This window comes from Danio rerio, chromosome 14 (genome assembly GCF_049306965.1).
Source record: "Danio rerio strain Tuebingen ecotype United States chromosome 14, GRCz12tu, whole genome shotgun sequence".
In the NCBI taxonomy this organism is placed as follows: domain Eukaryota; kingdom Metazoa; phylum Chordata; class Actinopteri; order Cypriniformes; family Danionidae; genus Danio; species Danio rerio.
This window is the reverse complement of record NC_133189.1, coordinates 41,334,597-41,349,825: the sequence shown is the minus strand read 5'-3', so window position 1 is coordinate 41,349,825 and position 15,229 is coordinate 41,334,597. Positions and strand designations below refer to the sequence as shown.

Sequence of the window (15,229 nt, the reverse complement as noted above, 5' to 3'; positions counted from 1 at the left end):
CTTTTTTTTGTATATCCGCCCAACATTTCCAAAAATCCTTGTTTGATTAACCAGTGGAAAATCTTCTTTCGTCCTATACATTTTGTACTGCTCATTGTGTGTGTGTGAGAACTGTCAACAACACTTTCTCAGACAGTCTTACAGGCTCTGCAGAGACCCAAAGAGAAGCGCCTTTTTGAGGTTTAAAATGCATCCGGCCGGTGTTTCTAAATCTCCCAAAATGTCCGGGAGTCGACTTTTGCTTTCACTTTCTAAAGTTGTTGCATTTTTGCATTACTCTTTTATTAAAGACTACCTGCCGCTTGGCTGAGCTATGACAGAGAGAAAAAATAAATAATAGATTCTTTAACCTAAACCATACTCTGAGTGGAAGAAATGACATCTAAACTGGCTGCAAAATATTTGTACAGCATTAGAAATGGTCAATCAACTCATTTGCCTTATTAAAATAATCTACACTTTTTATTTTAATTATTTATTACTTATTAATAAATATTATCCATTTATTATTATTTATTATACATATCTAAAATGTTTTGGCAATACTGAACTAAATGTCATGCCAACGGAGCAACCTGAACTTGAGAGAGAGAAAGAGAGGAAAAGAGAGAAGCAGAAGCAGATAGCTCCTGATTCTGAATAGGATAAAAATAAGAGAAACAGTGGATTTATTTTTATTTCAACAGCCATTTTAAAAACTTCAACCCATTGAAAAGAAATGGTGTATAACAGTGTCATAATTATTAAATGTATTTTTAAAAATCACATTACATGTGTGTCACATGTAGTTAACCATACTATACTGTATATGTGCAGTGGGTAAAGGATGTGTTTCAATCAGTCTACCACCACAAGAATATTTCAAACCCATGGGAGGCACTGGAATGTAGAATCAGGGCCCCCCTATGTAAACTATGGCATCCACAATATGATTTTGCTGTTGATATTATTATTTTAAATACACTTACAAAAATTCACTATATTTTAATGAATGAATGAATAAATGGTGACGCAGTGGCGCAGTGGGTAGTTAGTAGGTAGTAATGTTCTCCCTGCGTATGCTTGGGTTTCCTCTGGGTGCTCCGGTTTCCCCCACAGTCCAAAGACATGCAGTACAGGTGAATTGGGAAGGCTACATTGTCCGTAGTGTTAGTGTGTGTGTGTGTGTGTGTGTGTGTGTGTGTGTGTGTGTGTGTGTGTGTGTGTGTGTGTGTGTGTGTGTGTGTGTGTGTGTGTGTGTGTGTGCGTGCGTGCGTGCGTGCGCGCGCGCGTGCGTGCGTGCGTGTGTGTGTGTGTGTGTGTGTATGTTTCCCAGAGATGGTTTGCGGCAGGAGGGGCATCCGCTGCGTAAAAACTTGCTGGATAAGTTGGCGGTTCGTTCTGCTGTGGCGACCCCGGTAAAATAAAAGAACTAAGCCGACAAGAAAATGAATGAATGATAAATAAATAAATAGATAAATAAATAAATGAATGAATGAATGAATGAATGAATGAATGAATGAATGAATGAATGAATGAATAAATAAATAAAGTGCAGCCACTAAATTATTGTGGATTGATTGGCATCATCGACATGGCTGATTCACAGCCTTTCCCCCTTTAAACATGGGCTGAATATATGTTTGACCATTATGTTATTCTGGCTGCACCTCAAATAAATGGATTTTGAAATCAGCGTTTCAGAATGTGGTTTATTTAGCACATTCTTTTTTTGCTGATTGACTTACAAGGGACAAAAATCTCAGTGATTTGTATGTATTTCGCAAAAAGATACATCAATAGAATAAGCTGTATTAATAATATTGTGGCTCAATATGGTCAAATTATATACGAAATAAAACCACAATATTTCATTTACCAGAAACAAAAATATAACATTGCACTGAATTCATTATTTGTGTGCCACCCCAAGATTTGGCATGGCTTTATCTGGCCACCCTAAAGAAAATATTCTAGGGGCAGCACTGTGCAGAATGTGGTTAATTGAAACATTCGTTGAAAATTAAAACAATTTTTTCCCCAGGCTTAGATTAAATATAATCATGTCAAGTCAAATTTTACATTTTGGAAAATGATTGACTAATTCATATGAATTAGTTATGTAATTAGTACATTTTTATATGATCTACTCTCACCCCAGTGATGGTTAAAATGCTTTATATTTTTCCCCTAAAACTCTTATTTTAGCCATTGAAACTATTCAAATGATATTTAAATAAATGCAGCCTCGGTTACAATAATAGATTCACAGAAAACATTTTTAGCATTTGGTTAGCAGCTATTTTAAACCCTTTACCCTGTTGGTAAGCAGCCTATATGTGGCAGAATCAACTCTTGATAGAGTATATCTCAAACATCACGCTCTCTTTACCTTTTCCAGATAAGTGTAGCTCCAGGTCTTCCCATCAGGAAACGTTCTAGAAAGCAGGCGGCCTTGTCCATCATACTCCACCCTGTCTGATACTGAACCCCAGTGTATGGCACTCAGCTGCCCGTTGCTGCTGCGAGTGAGGTTGACGGGCAGCAGTTTGCTACTTGGCATCCAGAGAGTGGGCTGACCTGCTGTGTCATAGCCAATCTTCAGAAGGAATTTACGGTGATCGTCATAGATCTTTTCAATCCTCAGTGCTCGGTCGTAATCAACAGACAAAATGTTCCGTCCATTTACCTTGAAGTGCAGGCAAAGGAGAGACACAAAATTGGTATGGCAACAGTAAAATGGCAGAAAATTGACTAGAAAATTGGCTTTTTTTTTCTTCATCTGCCTTGGTTTCCATCAAAAAGTTTGACTCAATTCTTTGTGAAAATGAGTCTCATGATTAATAGATTAACTTCATAAAACTAAATGACTCGTGGCATGATCAAACTATTAAAAGATCTTCAAATGTAATCAACATCAATTTTAGAATAGACTTGTTTAACCGCTGTAAAACTGGCTTTTTTTTGTAGTCTCAGCCGGGTGCCATCTTCACGCCACATTAAATTGATATCATTTTATCAAATTCACAAGAAAGCTCATGTGCCATTTAAATTGTCAATTATGATTGACACTATCTTCAACACCAATTCACATTCCAATAAAAAAAACACCAAGAATTTGTGCATGCTTTAAAAAAATGGTAACACTTATTCCAATTGAGTATCAGTAGACTGTCTGCTTAATGTGTTGATACTGCTGCTAAACAGACATTTAACTGACTATAAGAAACTTTGCAAATACATGTCAACTGACACTAACCCCAACAGTCTACTTATAATCTAAAAAGAATTAGTTGGCAAGTAGATGCAATATAACTTAAATTCAACAAATGAACCATCAAAATAAAGTGTGACTAAAAAAACCTATAAGAACTGAGGCCAGTTTACCTCATGAGCTTTTAGCTATAATAAGGCTAAGAGATGTCATGATGAAATTATTAAGGGATTTTGCACTTGTTCTCAAGCTTTTCTTAAAGGTGCAGTTGGTGATCTGCCTAAATGCTATCCGTTTGCCTAATATCTCCTAATGTCATTCTTCCTCCAGCATACAAAAGTAGCTTCAATATTGATTCAGGATTTTAAAGTTTTGATTCAGCATTTGTTTTTACGGCTGTCACTCTCTCTCTCGTGTGCAGGTGAACGTGTGTGTAACCCCGCCAGTCCTACACCACCCAACCTCACTTACACAGCACTTACTAGCTGGCCTCTGCTACTACCCTCCTAAACCTCATTCCCATCCGGGTCACGGCACCAATTTAACCCCACCGGTCCTACACCACCCAACCCACTCCAAACTAAGATCGAACTGGTGACCTTCCTCATGGGAGTTGGTTGCTCTAACAAGGAGGCTAATGACCATGGCCTCTAGCGTCTATCGCTAGAGCAACTTTTAATAAAGGTCAGAGGAGTGTAGTTTACCTGCACAGCACTTACTAGCTGGCCTCTGTTACACGTGCACACGCAAACGGCAGATCTGTCTGAACGGCTGTGCAGTTGTACAAATCTACATTTGTTAACAGACTTTTTGGGCTACTTATCTGAATTATGGGAATTATCGGCCTGACAAATTTTAATTGGATGAACTTTTTTTAGTTGTATGCCTTTCCCAGAATATAAAAATGCATATAAATACATTTATTTTTTAATCATTACTATTAAAATGTGAAGAGACTTTCAACCAGCACAACAAAAAATGTTTCTGAAGACAATAACCTACTGCACCTTTAAACATTTCTATAATTGGACTTCATTACGTACTCGTAACTTCCGTCCAAACACTGTGACCTTCGTCCTCGTCTGCTCTTTGCGAAAGCGCCACTCCACCAGATTTTGCCCGCTGTCATCAGGCAGTGTCATGTTTCTCCGTGCCAGAGTAGGGGACGAAGCACCAGCCAGAATGTGTGGCTCTGTCTGATAGTGAGTGTTCATTCCATTGGCATACAGAATCCATAAGGAGTGGTCGTAACCAACCACATAGCTGTTCTTCAGCTGATCTGCAAAATAATGAAAACACATACTGTAAATGACACAAGTAGAAAGCCCAGAATGTTTTTTGTGTGTGTATTTTATTAAAGTGTTACCTTGTTGTAATGTAAGAATGTTTTGAATTGCTGACTGGTTTGTAGTAATGCTTCCAGCCTCCTCTCGTTCAAAACTTTCTTTTTCTACTGTAGATACAGTGTCCATTTCATAAGCAAGACTGGTCACCACTCCGGTGGGAAAAGTTACATTGGTGAGTCGCCCCTCTGTGTCATAGCTGGGAGAGAAAGAGAGAGAGGTGCTGCCTTTAATGTCATTGAGCATTGGTTTATCTGAGAGCACACATATTGTACTATAATTTTTTATATAGGTAATTTTGTTTATATTGGAATTCTGAGAAAGTTTAGCATTTGAGTAATTATTTGAATTTCTTTAATTATTTTTACTAAACAATCCTGTTTGCAGGGTTCCAACTCTAAACCAAATGTCAAATTCCCTGACCTTCACTGACTAAAATTAAACTATTATTTTTTTTAAATATGCTGCAGATTTTCTAGTTTTTGGTCAGCCAGGACACCATCTGCATAGTTTTATATCATATAGCATAGCATTCACTCATTAATTATATACACCAATGGAATAAAAACTACGGAAATTTACTGTGAATTTTAAGAAAATTAACTGCAAAAAAAGTAATTTTAGGCAATTTTTGAATCAATAATTCAGCAGGGACCGATAAAAAACTGCCGAATGACTCCATTTGATTTCTTGTTGACAGGTGTGCAAGGAATACAATGGAAATAAAATATAGCCTAAACGTAACAATAAGCAAAACAAGTGAAACGATGTGTTAAAAACAGGGTGTAGAAAAATACATTTTGATAAATGGGAAGTAAAATACTTAATATTTCATGACTTGGACCGATAATAAAACTTTCAATGTCTGGAGTAAAACCAAGATATTTGACCATGATATTGCAAAAATTCTATGATCCATAAGAACTCTGTTTGTGACCTCAATTCAAGCACAACCTTGTTTTAATAGTTCTGTTTTTCCATTAAGTAACTAAGGTAGTTTTGGACAATCAGGTGCACCAGTTTATTTTTATCAAACCAAACCTAAAAGTTGTTATCAAACACACTTTAAAAGTATCAGATCTACATATCTTCTTAATAACCAGCATGATTTGATGGTGAATGAATCCCAAGCAAACTTTTAAAGAGACCCTATAATGGGTTTTTGAAAATGGCCTTCTATGCAGTGTGTAACAGCACTAAGTGAATAAAAACATCCAGCTGAGGTTTAAATTTGAAAGTCCACCGTGTTTAAAACTATTGATTCTTTAATGAAATAGTCCACTCAGAGTCAAATAAATGAATCATGTTGGGTCCGGATGTTTGCCTGAACATATCAAATGTCGACATGGTACATCATCAAATATGTAGTACCGGTTCTGGTAAAACATGAGCACTCCTTTCCCTTCAGACACTAGCGGAGCGCAGGGGATCACGGGACTGATCATGACTCGAAGATGACGATCACTGACAGATGAGGATTTGGCTGCAGGTAATAAATGGTTAAAGTTCATTTTCAGAACAATACCACAGTATAGCCAACCGTGTGCTGTAATTGTTCCTGTCATTTTTCAGATTTTTGATTCAATAACCTACGCTTCAAGCGTGACTCATCGGCCGTTTGGAGCAGAGATTATTATGTATGGGACTTTGTCAGAATTTGACAGGGACTTTGTCAGTAACTGTTACAGTTCACGTGGACCAGATTCTTCTTCCTCAGGAAAATATGTATTTAATTGTGTGTTATAAGTTGTAATTACTCCATGCAGCTTGTAATCACTTATCTATTATAGATCAGTGCTTGTACTGTATCTCTCAGCTTAAGTCTTTATAGGGCTATTCACATATTGTGTCTAAAACCATGTTGAAAACGTGACGCGTTCTTCTTCCTTTACCGATTTAAATGAGTGTGTGATGTTAAGCTGTTTGTCTTTGCTATGGCCACCATCTTCTGTTCATACACACGTGCAGTGTGGTCAATTTTCAAAATAGTTCAACTTTTGCCACTGTGTAGATTAATGCTGAATGTGTGTCTGTTAATACTTGGAGTTAGCGAGTAGAGTAAGGTGCTAGTGTTTAACTGGATTGCTTTATTGCATTCCTGCATTGAGCTGTGGTGGCCATTTCTCTCTGTTGCGCACTGAGTCGACCAATCACAACAGACTTGGTCATTGAACCAATCACAGCAGATTAGCCTCACGCACAGGAGGTTTAGGGAACAAATGAATCGCTGAACGAATCATATGGGAATCGTTGGGATAATTAGGTAAAAATAAATGCATATTGGGTGACGCGTTGGCGCAGTAGGTAGTGCTGTTGCCTAACAGCAGCAAGGTTGCTGGTTGGAGCCTCAGCTGGATCAGTTAGAATTTCTGTGTGGAGTTTGCATGTTCTCATTCTGCTGTGGCGACCCCGGATTAATAAAGGGACTGAGCCGAAAAGAAAATGAATGAATGAATAAATGCATATTCTAAAACAATGAAAGTGTTTTTTTTTTTTTGGCCTGGCATGCATATCAGCCTGTTGTTGGAGACCCCCAAATTAAAATATGACCTTTTAAAATGCAAATAGGGGCTCTTTAATACTAGCTGAACCCTAAATTTGAGGATACAAACAGCAGAAATGCCCAAACGCTCTTACTCATAAAATGTTGTCCATCCACTGGCAGTGCTCATGGTTGCCAGGAGACCACTGTTGCCATGGTAAGTTAGCAGCACCTGTTCACGCCCCTGTGTGCCAAGGGTCTTGAGCCCACCACTCGAGCCCACAGTTAGCCAAATAACCTGGTTGTCAGGTGCAACGATGCGCACGGGCAGGCGGCTGGCATCTCTGCGAATTCGAAGCGTGTTCCCATGACTATCAGCCACTGAGGTCAGATCTCCCTCATTGCTGTAGCTGAAGTTATATTTGAAGTCTCCGGTGATCAGGTTAGCCGTATGCTGGTGAGTGCCATTACTGTCAAACATGTACACCTCCTGCTCGCCGGACGACGCCACTTCTAACAGACCCATGCTGTTAAGTGCAGGCTTGTTTCTTCCAATGGTGCGAATGCGAATGTTTCCCAGGTCAGCAACGTATAGGGTTCCATCCGGAGCTGCCACTAGAGATGACGGGCCGTTCAAGCGAGCGTCTTTAGCAAAGCCGTCACCGGTTAGGTAACAGTCGCAGTTGACGTCGGTCTTGCAGTCGCAGTCTGAAGGCGCTCCTGCCAGGTGAGTGATCTGGCCATCTGCCGCCACGCTGCGAATACGGCTCATCTTCCTCTCGTCTGTCTCGGCGATGTGCAGGACTCCGCTGAAGGAGACGGCGATGGCGCTTGGGGATTCCAGATGGGTTTGCGTGGCTCGCTGTGTTTCTGTCACCGAGATGTCTGTAGAAGGCATGGGGCAGTGGAGGGGTCGGCCTGCTGCGACACTGACCTGGCCCTCCTCAGTGATCCGCAAAACCACACTGCCATCCAGAACAAACAAGGAGTTATCCATCGGGCTAACAGACAGATCCGTTGGCCATTCCAAAGACACCTAAAAGGCAAAGTGCAAAAGAGATTATAGCTTTACTGCATCTCCTTCTCATTTGCGATCATTTTTGTCCTACAAGTTTGGGCAGTTAACAGATATTGTATTTTCCCATGCTTGGTGACAGAATTGGCAATAGATCATTTCTTGTGTTAATGCAGTAGCTAATGGGAAACAACTGTTAATTGTGTTTTACAGCCTTGGTGAATGTACATTAATGGTATGTTCTTCATAATGCCCTTAAGGACATTAGCATTTTAATACATTAGCATTTTAAGTAGCGAAAATTACATGAATGTATCATGAGTTAACATGAATTAAGCATCAGGAATGGTGCGTTTAAATTATTTTGCTTAATTTGACATTTTAACAAGTATGAATTTACTTTCAGCAATATTATAAATAAATAAAACTAAATAATACTAAAGAACAGTACATGATCATTCATACATTTTTCCTCAGCTTAATCCCTTTCCTCATCAGGTGTTGCCACAGCGGAATGAACCGCCAAATTATCCAGCATTTATCCTCTTATCTTAACTTATCCTCCATTTAAATGACGTCATCACCTGGAGATACAGTATCACAGAAGTGGTCTTACAGCCAAGTAGGTCTGGGCCTGCCATAAACACCCAAGTTCCCTTGTAACGTTTGGTTATGTAAAGGCAATGCTATAAAAAATGTTTTGCAAATATATATCAGGTTTTTTTTTTTTTTTTAATGGATCAGTTGGCATTTCTGTGTGGAGTTTACATGTTATTCCCGTGTTGGCCAGGGTTTTCTCCGGGTGCTCCTGTTTCCCAAACAGTCTCTAGAGATGCGCTATGGGTGAACTGGGTAAGCTAAATTGTCCGTAAAACATATGTTGGATGAGTTGGCAGTTCATTCCGCTGTGAATTAACCAGATTAATAAAGGGACTAAGTCGAAAGAAAAATGAATGAATGAATGAATGAATATTTTAGTTGATTTTCATTGCCTGATTTTTATTTGCAGTTTTTTTTTTTTGTTTGTTTGCTAATTTCAATTTATTTGAATATTATATATTTTTGCTTTGTGATTTTTGGAGATTTTCATTTATTTTATGCTCAATACATAGTTTTTTTGCTAAACTTTCTTTTATTTTGCAAGTGTATATGGCCTATATTGAAATATATTAATATTTAGAAAATGTTTTGTTTTTAATTTAAACAAACATGATTGAGCTATCAACATTAGTATATTTATAAAGCAATATTAAAGAACAGTAAATACAGGTATTTTTAATTATTTAATGACAAAACGTCTATTAAGCAAGAATAACACATTCATTTTAACAGACGTTAATGAGCTAAATGAAATACTATTATCTTACGTTCATTTTCCTTTAGCTTAATCCCCTTATTCATCAGGGGTCGCCACAGTGGAATGAACCGCCAACTTATCTAGCATATGTATTACACAGCGGATGCCCTTCCAGCTGCAACCCAGTACTGGGAAGCACCCATAGACACCCATTCACATACATACAGTACGGCCAATTTAGCTTATTCAATTCACCTATAGCCCAGCCTGGACTCAAACCAGCAACTGTCTTGCTGTGAGGCGACAGTGCTAACCACTAAGCTACGGTGTCCCCCAAAATAGTATTATATTATAAATATCACAACGATTGTAAATACTTTTAATTTCAACAATCACAAAATACCTATCAACAATGTTATTGATATTATAAGTCATTTGGAATTATTAAATAATAAAAAAACTATCATCAAATGTACATTTCCAACCCAGTGTAAAAAAGGAAATAATCTGTCCAAAAGTCATTTCAGTCCCTCAGCAGGTCACGATACATGACTCGAGCATGACGATCTGAGAATTTTCACTTTTCACCTGATGGACGTCCATAACCGAGTCGCAGCTCAGAGGTCGAGCAGAGGCAAGGTCATTGGACCCCAGCAGGGTGGAGATGATGCCGTTCTGATCCACCTTTCGAATGACGGTCCCATCAACAAAGTAGATGAGTCCGTTCTTGTCGACGGCGATCCCTGGAGAGAAGAGAGGAAGGGAACGAAATGTGCAGGTCACACAGCTGTGCTCTTTGCTTGCCTGATCCAGGCAGTGGGTACATGTGTCGTGTTTGGCTTCCCATTATTCAGGTCACTGCAGAAAGCATCGCCCTCAATTATTCACATCTTGCCTCCCACTGCTGAATTATTTCTTAAGGAGAAAGTGGAATAGGATGTATTAGAACATCCCTCCCTCCCTCCCTCCCTCTAGCATTTCTGTCTGCCTGCTCTCACCGTCTGAGCCGGTCCGCCAGTCGGCTCAGGGTATCTGACAAAAGCATGGAGTGGGAAAGCATCAAACCCAAATTATCAAAGTGTAGGTTGCTATAGAGACGGCCGCTTGGTAAATGCGTGCCTAGTGGAGTGGTAGTTTTTTGTGGCTGACGAAAACACAGTGAAGTGAACTGACGTTACGGCAAAAATCTCAGTCCCAATCGAGGCGGGTGCTCGTATGCATCAATGCCTCTGACTTTTTTTCTTTTTTATAGCTACGACAGCCGGGATGTAGATCTCTGCACATGTCCCATCAATTCACCACCAGTCTACACAGGAAATACGATAGCTAATGTATCCATCATTCAGGACATGCATTCAAGTGCGAATGACATTTTATTGAAAAACAATGAAAACATCTCCATTTTTTTCTGCATGGCGGGATTATATAGGAAATAGGATGTCTATATTCTCCAGACAAGTGTGACGCTTTATAATTTATGTCGGCCAAGTCATCGTTCAAAGCATGCTTCATCAATCCGTTGTGTCTGGCTCAGTCAAATAATTTAGTACCTATCCCGAGGCTGTCAGTTTCCATTTCCCTGGTTGAAGCGCCAATCAGAGAGCTCGCAGTGTTAAAGGCTGCCAGAGCTTTGAGATGATCTTTCATGTCAATCAAAGTGCCTCAGAAGATTCATTTCAACCATATCATCAATTTGAAGAACCCGAGTCACTTGACTTCTTGCTTGAAAACAGTCATGACCCTTTTGATTGTCGCTTTTCACAATACCTTTGGGCCCTGTGAGAAGGGCCTCAGTTGCCGGACCTCCATCCCCACATTGAGCTTCGTCAAAAGGCAGACAGTGATCTCCGGTTCCCGCCACCACCTCCACGTTCTGTTGGAGCTCTGAGCTGGTCAGCGATCCCAGTGGGCTGTAGATGCGTCTAGAGTTGGTGTCAGACACGAAGAGCCGCCCTGTCACCGGATCCGTGGTCAGGTAGTAGCGGTGAGCGGGATTGTTGCTTTGGGAGAGACATATAAACAATAGAAGTTATGAGGGAAGACATTAGCCTGCTGTCAAGCCGAGCCAGTGCGACTCATAAATTATTGGTCTGACATTGCAATTGGAGATGGCAGATGAAATGAGAGACTGATTAGAATATTAATACCATTAAAGATGTTGAGAGAATTGCAGCATATTTTTTCGCATCTATCAAAAGGGTGTGAGCTGCTGACAGATGGGAAGCAGAAAAAAGGGAAGTAAATGTGATGTGACTGGAACGTATTTGTGAAGGCTGTGATGACGACTCCAAGACTGCCAGATCATTTCAATCATTCCCGTTCCCTTGCGGGGAAAGGTTCTCTGCGATGTGGTGATGATATGCATATCTTAATGACTGTCAACAACTGATGGCTTTTCAGAACGCTACGCTTATTTGCATTCATTAATTCCGTCTCCCAATCAGTCGGCTCCTTTCTGAATGAGTTAGCCTGGCCCCTCTAGACATGCCATTAGTGGTTAAATGGCCAGTCGAGCCGGGACATGATGGTGTGGAGATCTGTGACCTTCTTCTCTAGGATCAGACAAATCTTTTCACGTTTTATCAAAAGCAGTTTTAGAGCTTTTCTTACACACTGAGTGCACTCGCCTCGATCGATATCCTGGCCTGTTTGGAAACCAATTCACACTCAGAGGCACTGGCGTGTGTAAAATCCAAATGTGAAAATGTGAAGCAGTGGTACTTCTTTCAGCTAAAGGCCCAAAGTGCCGGCCACTGCATCGTAATCTAAAGTTCTCTAGCATGGCTTGAGTAAAGCTTTTAGACAGTCAACCACATCTCACATAAAATGTGGATGGCATCTTCTGGAATTAGTACTTAACCTGGGTTAGTTTGATGTTGACAACCTTTGCACATTTAATTCCAAAGGGTCACAAGGAGTGATGTTTGTTGATGTAAGAAAAAAATGTACTCATCTATAATGTAGCATTTAATACATGTGTGTCTCTGCAAGGATGTACGCAATGCTGAAGTGCTTTTTAATGTAACTTACCTGTGCCTGAAATCCTTATTTCTTTGGTTAGTTTAAAAAAAAGGAGAGAAACAAGTCGTGAGAAAAAAAAGAGCAAGAGAGATTATGTACAATATTATACATTTAACCCCTTCATTGTCTAGTTCCGGTTTTATTCTCCTAAATAAATTTAGGCTACAACTCCTCTCAAATTAATTGATGTTACTTTACTGGCACCCCATTCTAATTTTATATAATAATAATAATAATAATAATAATAATTATTATTATTATTGTTATTATTATTATTATTACTACTACTACTACTACGGTTATTATTATTATTATTATTATTATTATTCATTTGATTAAAATATTTCTAAGAATATTTTTTGTATTTGTTTTATCATTTTAGTGATTTTGTTATTTCGTCATTTACATTTATTTCATACAAATATCTTTACTGATCCTGAGCCAGTGAGAGATTTGCTGTTGTTTTTTGTTGTTTGATTAACCAGCATGATCTCACAAGGAAGCATAACTATTTTACGTTTTGTCAATTCCTATAAGTTCAGTTGTACGAAAATGTACGATTTTAAAAAGGAGACGTGACACCCTTAATTCCAATCGTCATTGGAGGATGAGCAAATCTTACAAAATTGTTTAAATAAAATCGCACAAATTCACACAACGTTATCTAATTAAATAAGTGTAGTTAACTCAAAATTGAAAGTTAATTCTACTCATTTGAAAAGAGTTTTGAAGGTAATGAGTTAATTAAATACCTCATTACTTCAACTTAAATGGAATAAGTACACAGTACTCGTAAAGATTTGTTTTTTAATTTATGGTTTGTTGCAATCAGTTACCTCAAACGGTTTGAGTTGCCTCAACTTATTGGTTTGTACACTACTCAGTTGGTTTGAGTTCTCTTCATTTATCAGGTTTTACTGAGCTCAAATTGCTTCGTTTACTCAAATGGATTAAGTTCACCGTACTCATTAGGATTAGTTTTTGAACTTAAATGGTTTGTTGCAATCGGTTTCCTCAAATGGTTTGAGTTACCTTTACTTTTTGGGTTTGACAGTGTATGTATTAGACAATAAAAAAGAAGTTATGAATCGCCAAGAGATGGTGTTGGATGAACAGCTCACTTTTAGAGCTAATGCACAGATCCAGTATACCGATATATATATATACTTGCTTTTTTTCAGTAATTACTTTACCTTATGCAGAGTTCAGACTGCACGATTTTCAAAAGTAGTCATGTCACAGATGTTTTTACACTGCATGACTATCTTGGGCAGCGTTTCGTAGCTACTGTGTTAACATAGCAAGATGGATCAGCGACCGGGGTCAAGTTTTACACTGTATGACTTTACAATAGGAATAATCGCCAACAACTTTGTCTCAGCCTGCAAACTACGTCTCACACCCAACACGCGAGAAGTGACAGAAATAACATGAGGTCATGTAGTATTTATTTTGTTTTTAACTAAATAATGAGAAAGAAACCTTTAGTGATGTAGAAAATGGACTTATTTTGCTCACCAGGCTTTTAAGGGAATTAGCATTTTCTCCTCAACTTTTTTCTTTGTCGACCCGGTTGTGATATTGCTCGATGACGCATCAAACAGACACGGGTGCTCCTGCCAAATTTACACTCGTTTTTTCCTCCATTTCTTGCATCCAAAAAGACTGAACAGATGCACTTTTAACCTCTCCCCCAACCTCCCGCTTGCCTAAAGATACCCATACTAGTGGATGCTGCTCTCTCATTGGCTGTAGGTAATCGCCAATGTTATTTTCAATCAGAACACATTTTACACAGCATTGTAAAATTGGACAATAGCTCCAGATATTTAGCAAGCCAAATATTTCACGACTGTCGGCGACTCATCTTCATTTTCTTCTCTCAAAGATATCGTCTTTGATCACTGTGTGATTGTTATTCGTGTAAACGAACACAGATTTGCATGGCAAATTTAAGGCATTTGTTGGCAATTTCTCAAAACCTGTCGGCGAGTCAAAATTGAGGCTAAAATCATGCAGTCTGAACTCAGCATTACTTTATCTTTCGTACAGTACATATCTAACAAAGACGGGTATTTGCCCATGATGTTGCATGTATTTGTTCATCCAAGCCCAGAAATACACAAAAGACAAAATATTTTTGGTACTTTCTATGTGGGTATTACGCATGTGTGTGCACAAAAAAAAACATTGCATGAATTCCAAATTGAGATCACTGTCATGTCTTGTGTGGCATAAATAGTTTGTAATCACTTGAATTATGGAGCTTTCAACATTTAGCCCATATAATGGTTAAAAGTGGATATTAAACCATGGTTCACAAGCATCTTGAACTGTTGGGCATTGATAACACAATTTGCTGAAATATAACTGGACTATTGAATTAGAAAAAAAGACATCGCAAAGAAGTAGATTAAAATTTGAAACGAAATATAAATGAATAAAATTTGAAATGGATATATACAGTGCTCAGCATATATAAGCACACCCCTCACAAATCTATTTAAGTTCATATTTTTAATTTTATTTGTACATATACATTAGATTCATCAGTACTGAAGGAAAATAACTAACGATAATGGTCCAAAATTTATATAACATATCAAATATAAAAATATATAACAAAACTAATATTTAAACAAAACTAATATTATATAACAAAACTAATATATATAAAAATTATTTACACCCAAATTTATATGTATAATGTTATAGAAAAATATTAAATACAAATTTAAAAAGTGGAAAAATCAAGAGAAGCAAAAAAAAAAAAAGTCATATTAAGTTGAAATTTTGTAGGCTGTAATTAGTTTTTTCAATATTTTGCTTGAATTTAATTGTATTATTTTTCAATTCCTAAAAATGTTTGGTGACGGAA

At 38.1% G+C, this 15,229-nt stretch overlaps 1 protein-coding gene and 1 long non-coding RNA gene across 11 annotated transcripts in view; one reads left to right on the top strand and one right to left on the bottom strand.

Moving 5' to 3' along the window:
- si:dkey-237h12.3 overlaps positions 1-15,229 on the bottom strand; it is a 297,461-nt gene that overhangs the window by 8,206 nt on the left and 274,026 nt on the right. For 4 of the 6 annotated variants that reach the window (XM_073922109.1, XM_073922108.1, XM_073922110.1 and 1 more), the window contains 7 exons: positions 12,361-12,381; positions 11,098-11,330; positions 9,919-10,073; positions 7,174-8,054; positions 4,560-4,735; positions 4,237-4,472; positions 2,372-2,668 (listed from right to left, as the gene is read on the bottom strand). In XM_073922109.1, the coding sequence (XP_073778210.1) occupies positions 2,372-2,668; positions 4,237-4,472; positions 4,560-4,735; positions 7,174-8,054; positions 9,919-10,073; positions 11,098-11,330; positions 12,361-12,381 (1,999 nt within the window). The remainder of the gene's footprint in view (positions 1-2,371; positions 2,669-4,236; positions 4,473-4,559; positions 4,736-7,173; positions 8,055-9,918; positions 10,074-11,097; positions 11,331-12,360; positions 12,382-15,229) is intronic. The other 2 variants (XM_073922112.1, XM_073922113.1) reach the window with 1 other exon arrangement.
- Positions 1-15,229, top strand: part of LOC137490498 (uncharacterized) — a 58,192-nt gene that overhangs the window by 22,049 nt on the left and 20,914 nt on the right. For 2 of the 5 annotated variants that reach the window (XR_012389904.1, XR_012389906.1), the window contains exons 3-5: positions 4,653-4,711; positions 5,945-6,025; positions 6,109-6,261. This is a non-coding gene — a long non-coding RNA (uncharacterized lncRNA). Of the gene's footprint in view, positions 1-3,614; positions 3,878-4,652; positions 4,712-5,944; positions 6,026-6,108; positions 7,006-8,531; positions 8,738-15,229 lie in introns of those variants that run through there. The other 3 variants (XR_012389908.1, XR_012389907.1, XR_011010027.2) reach the window with 3 other exon arrangements.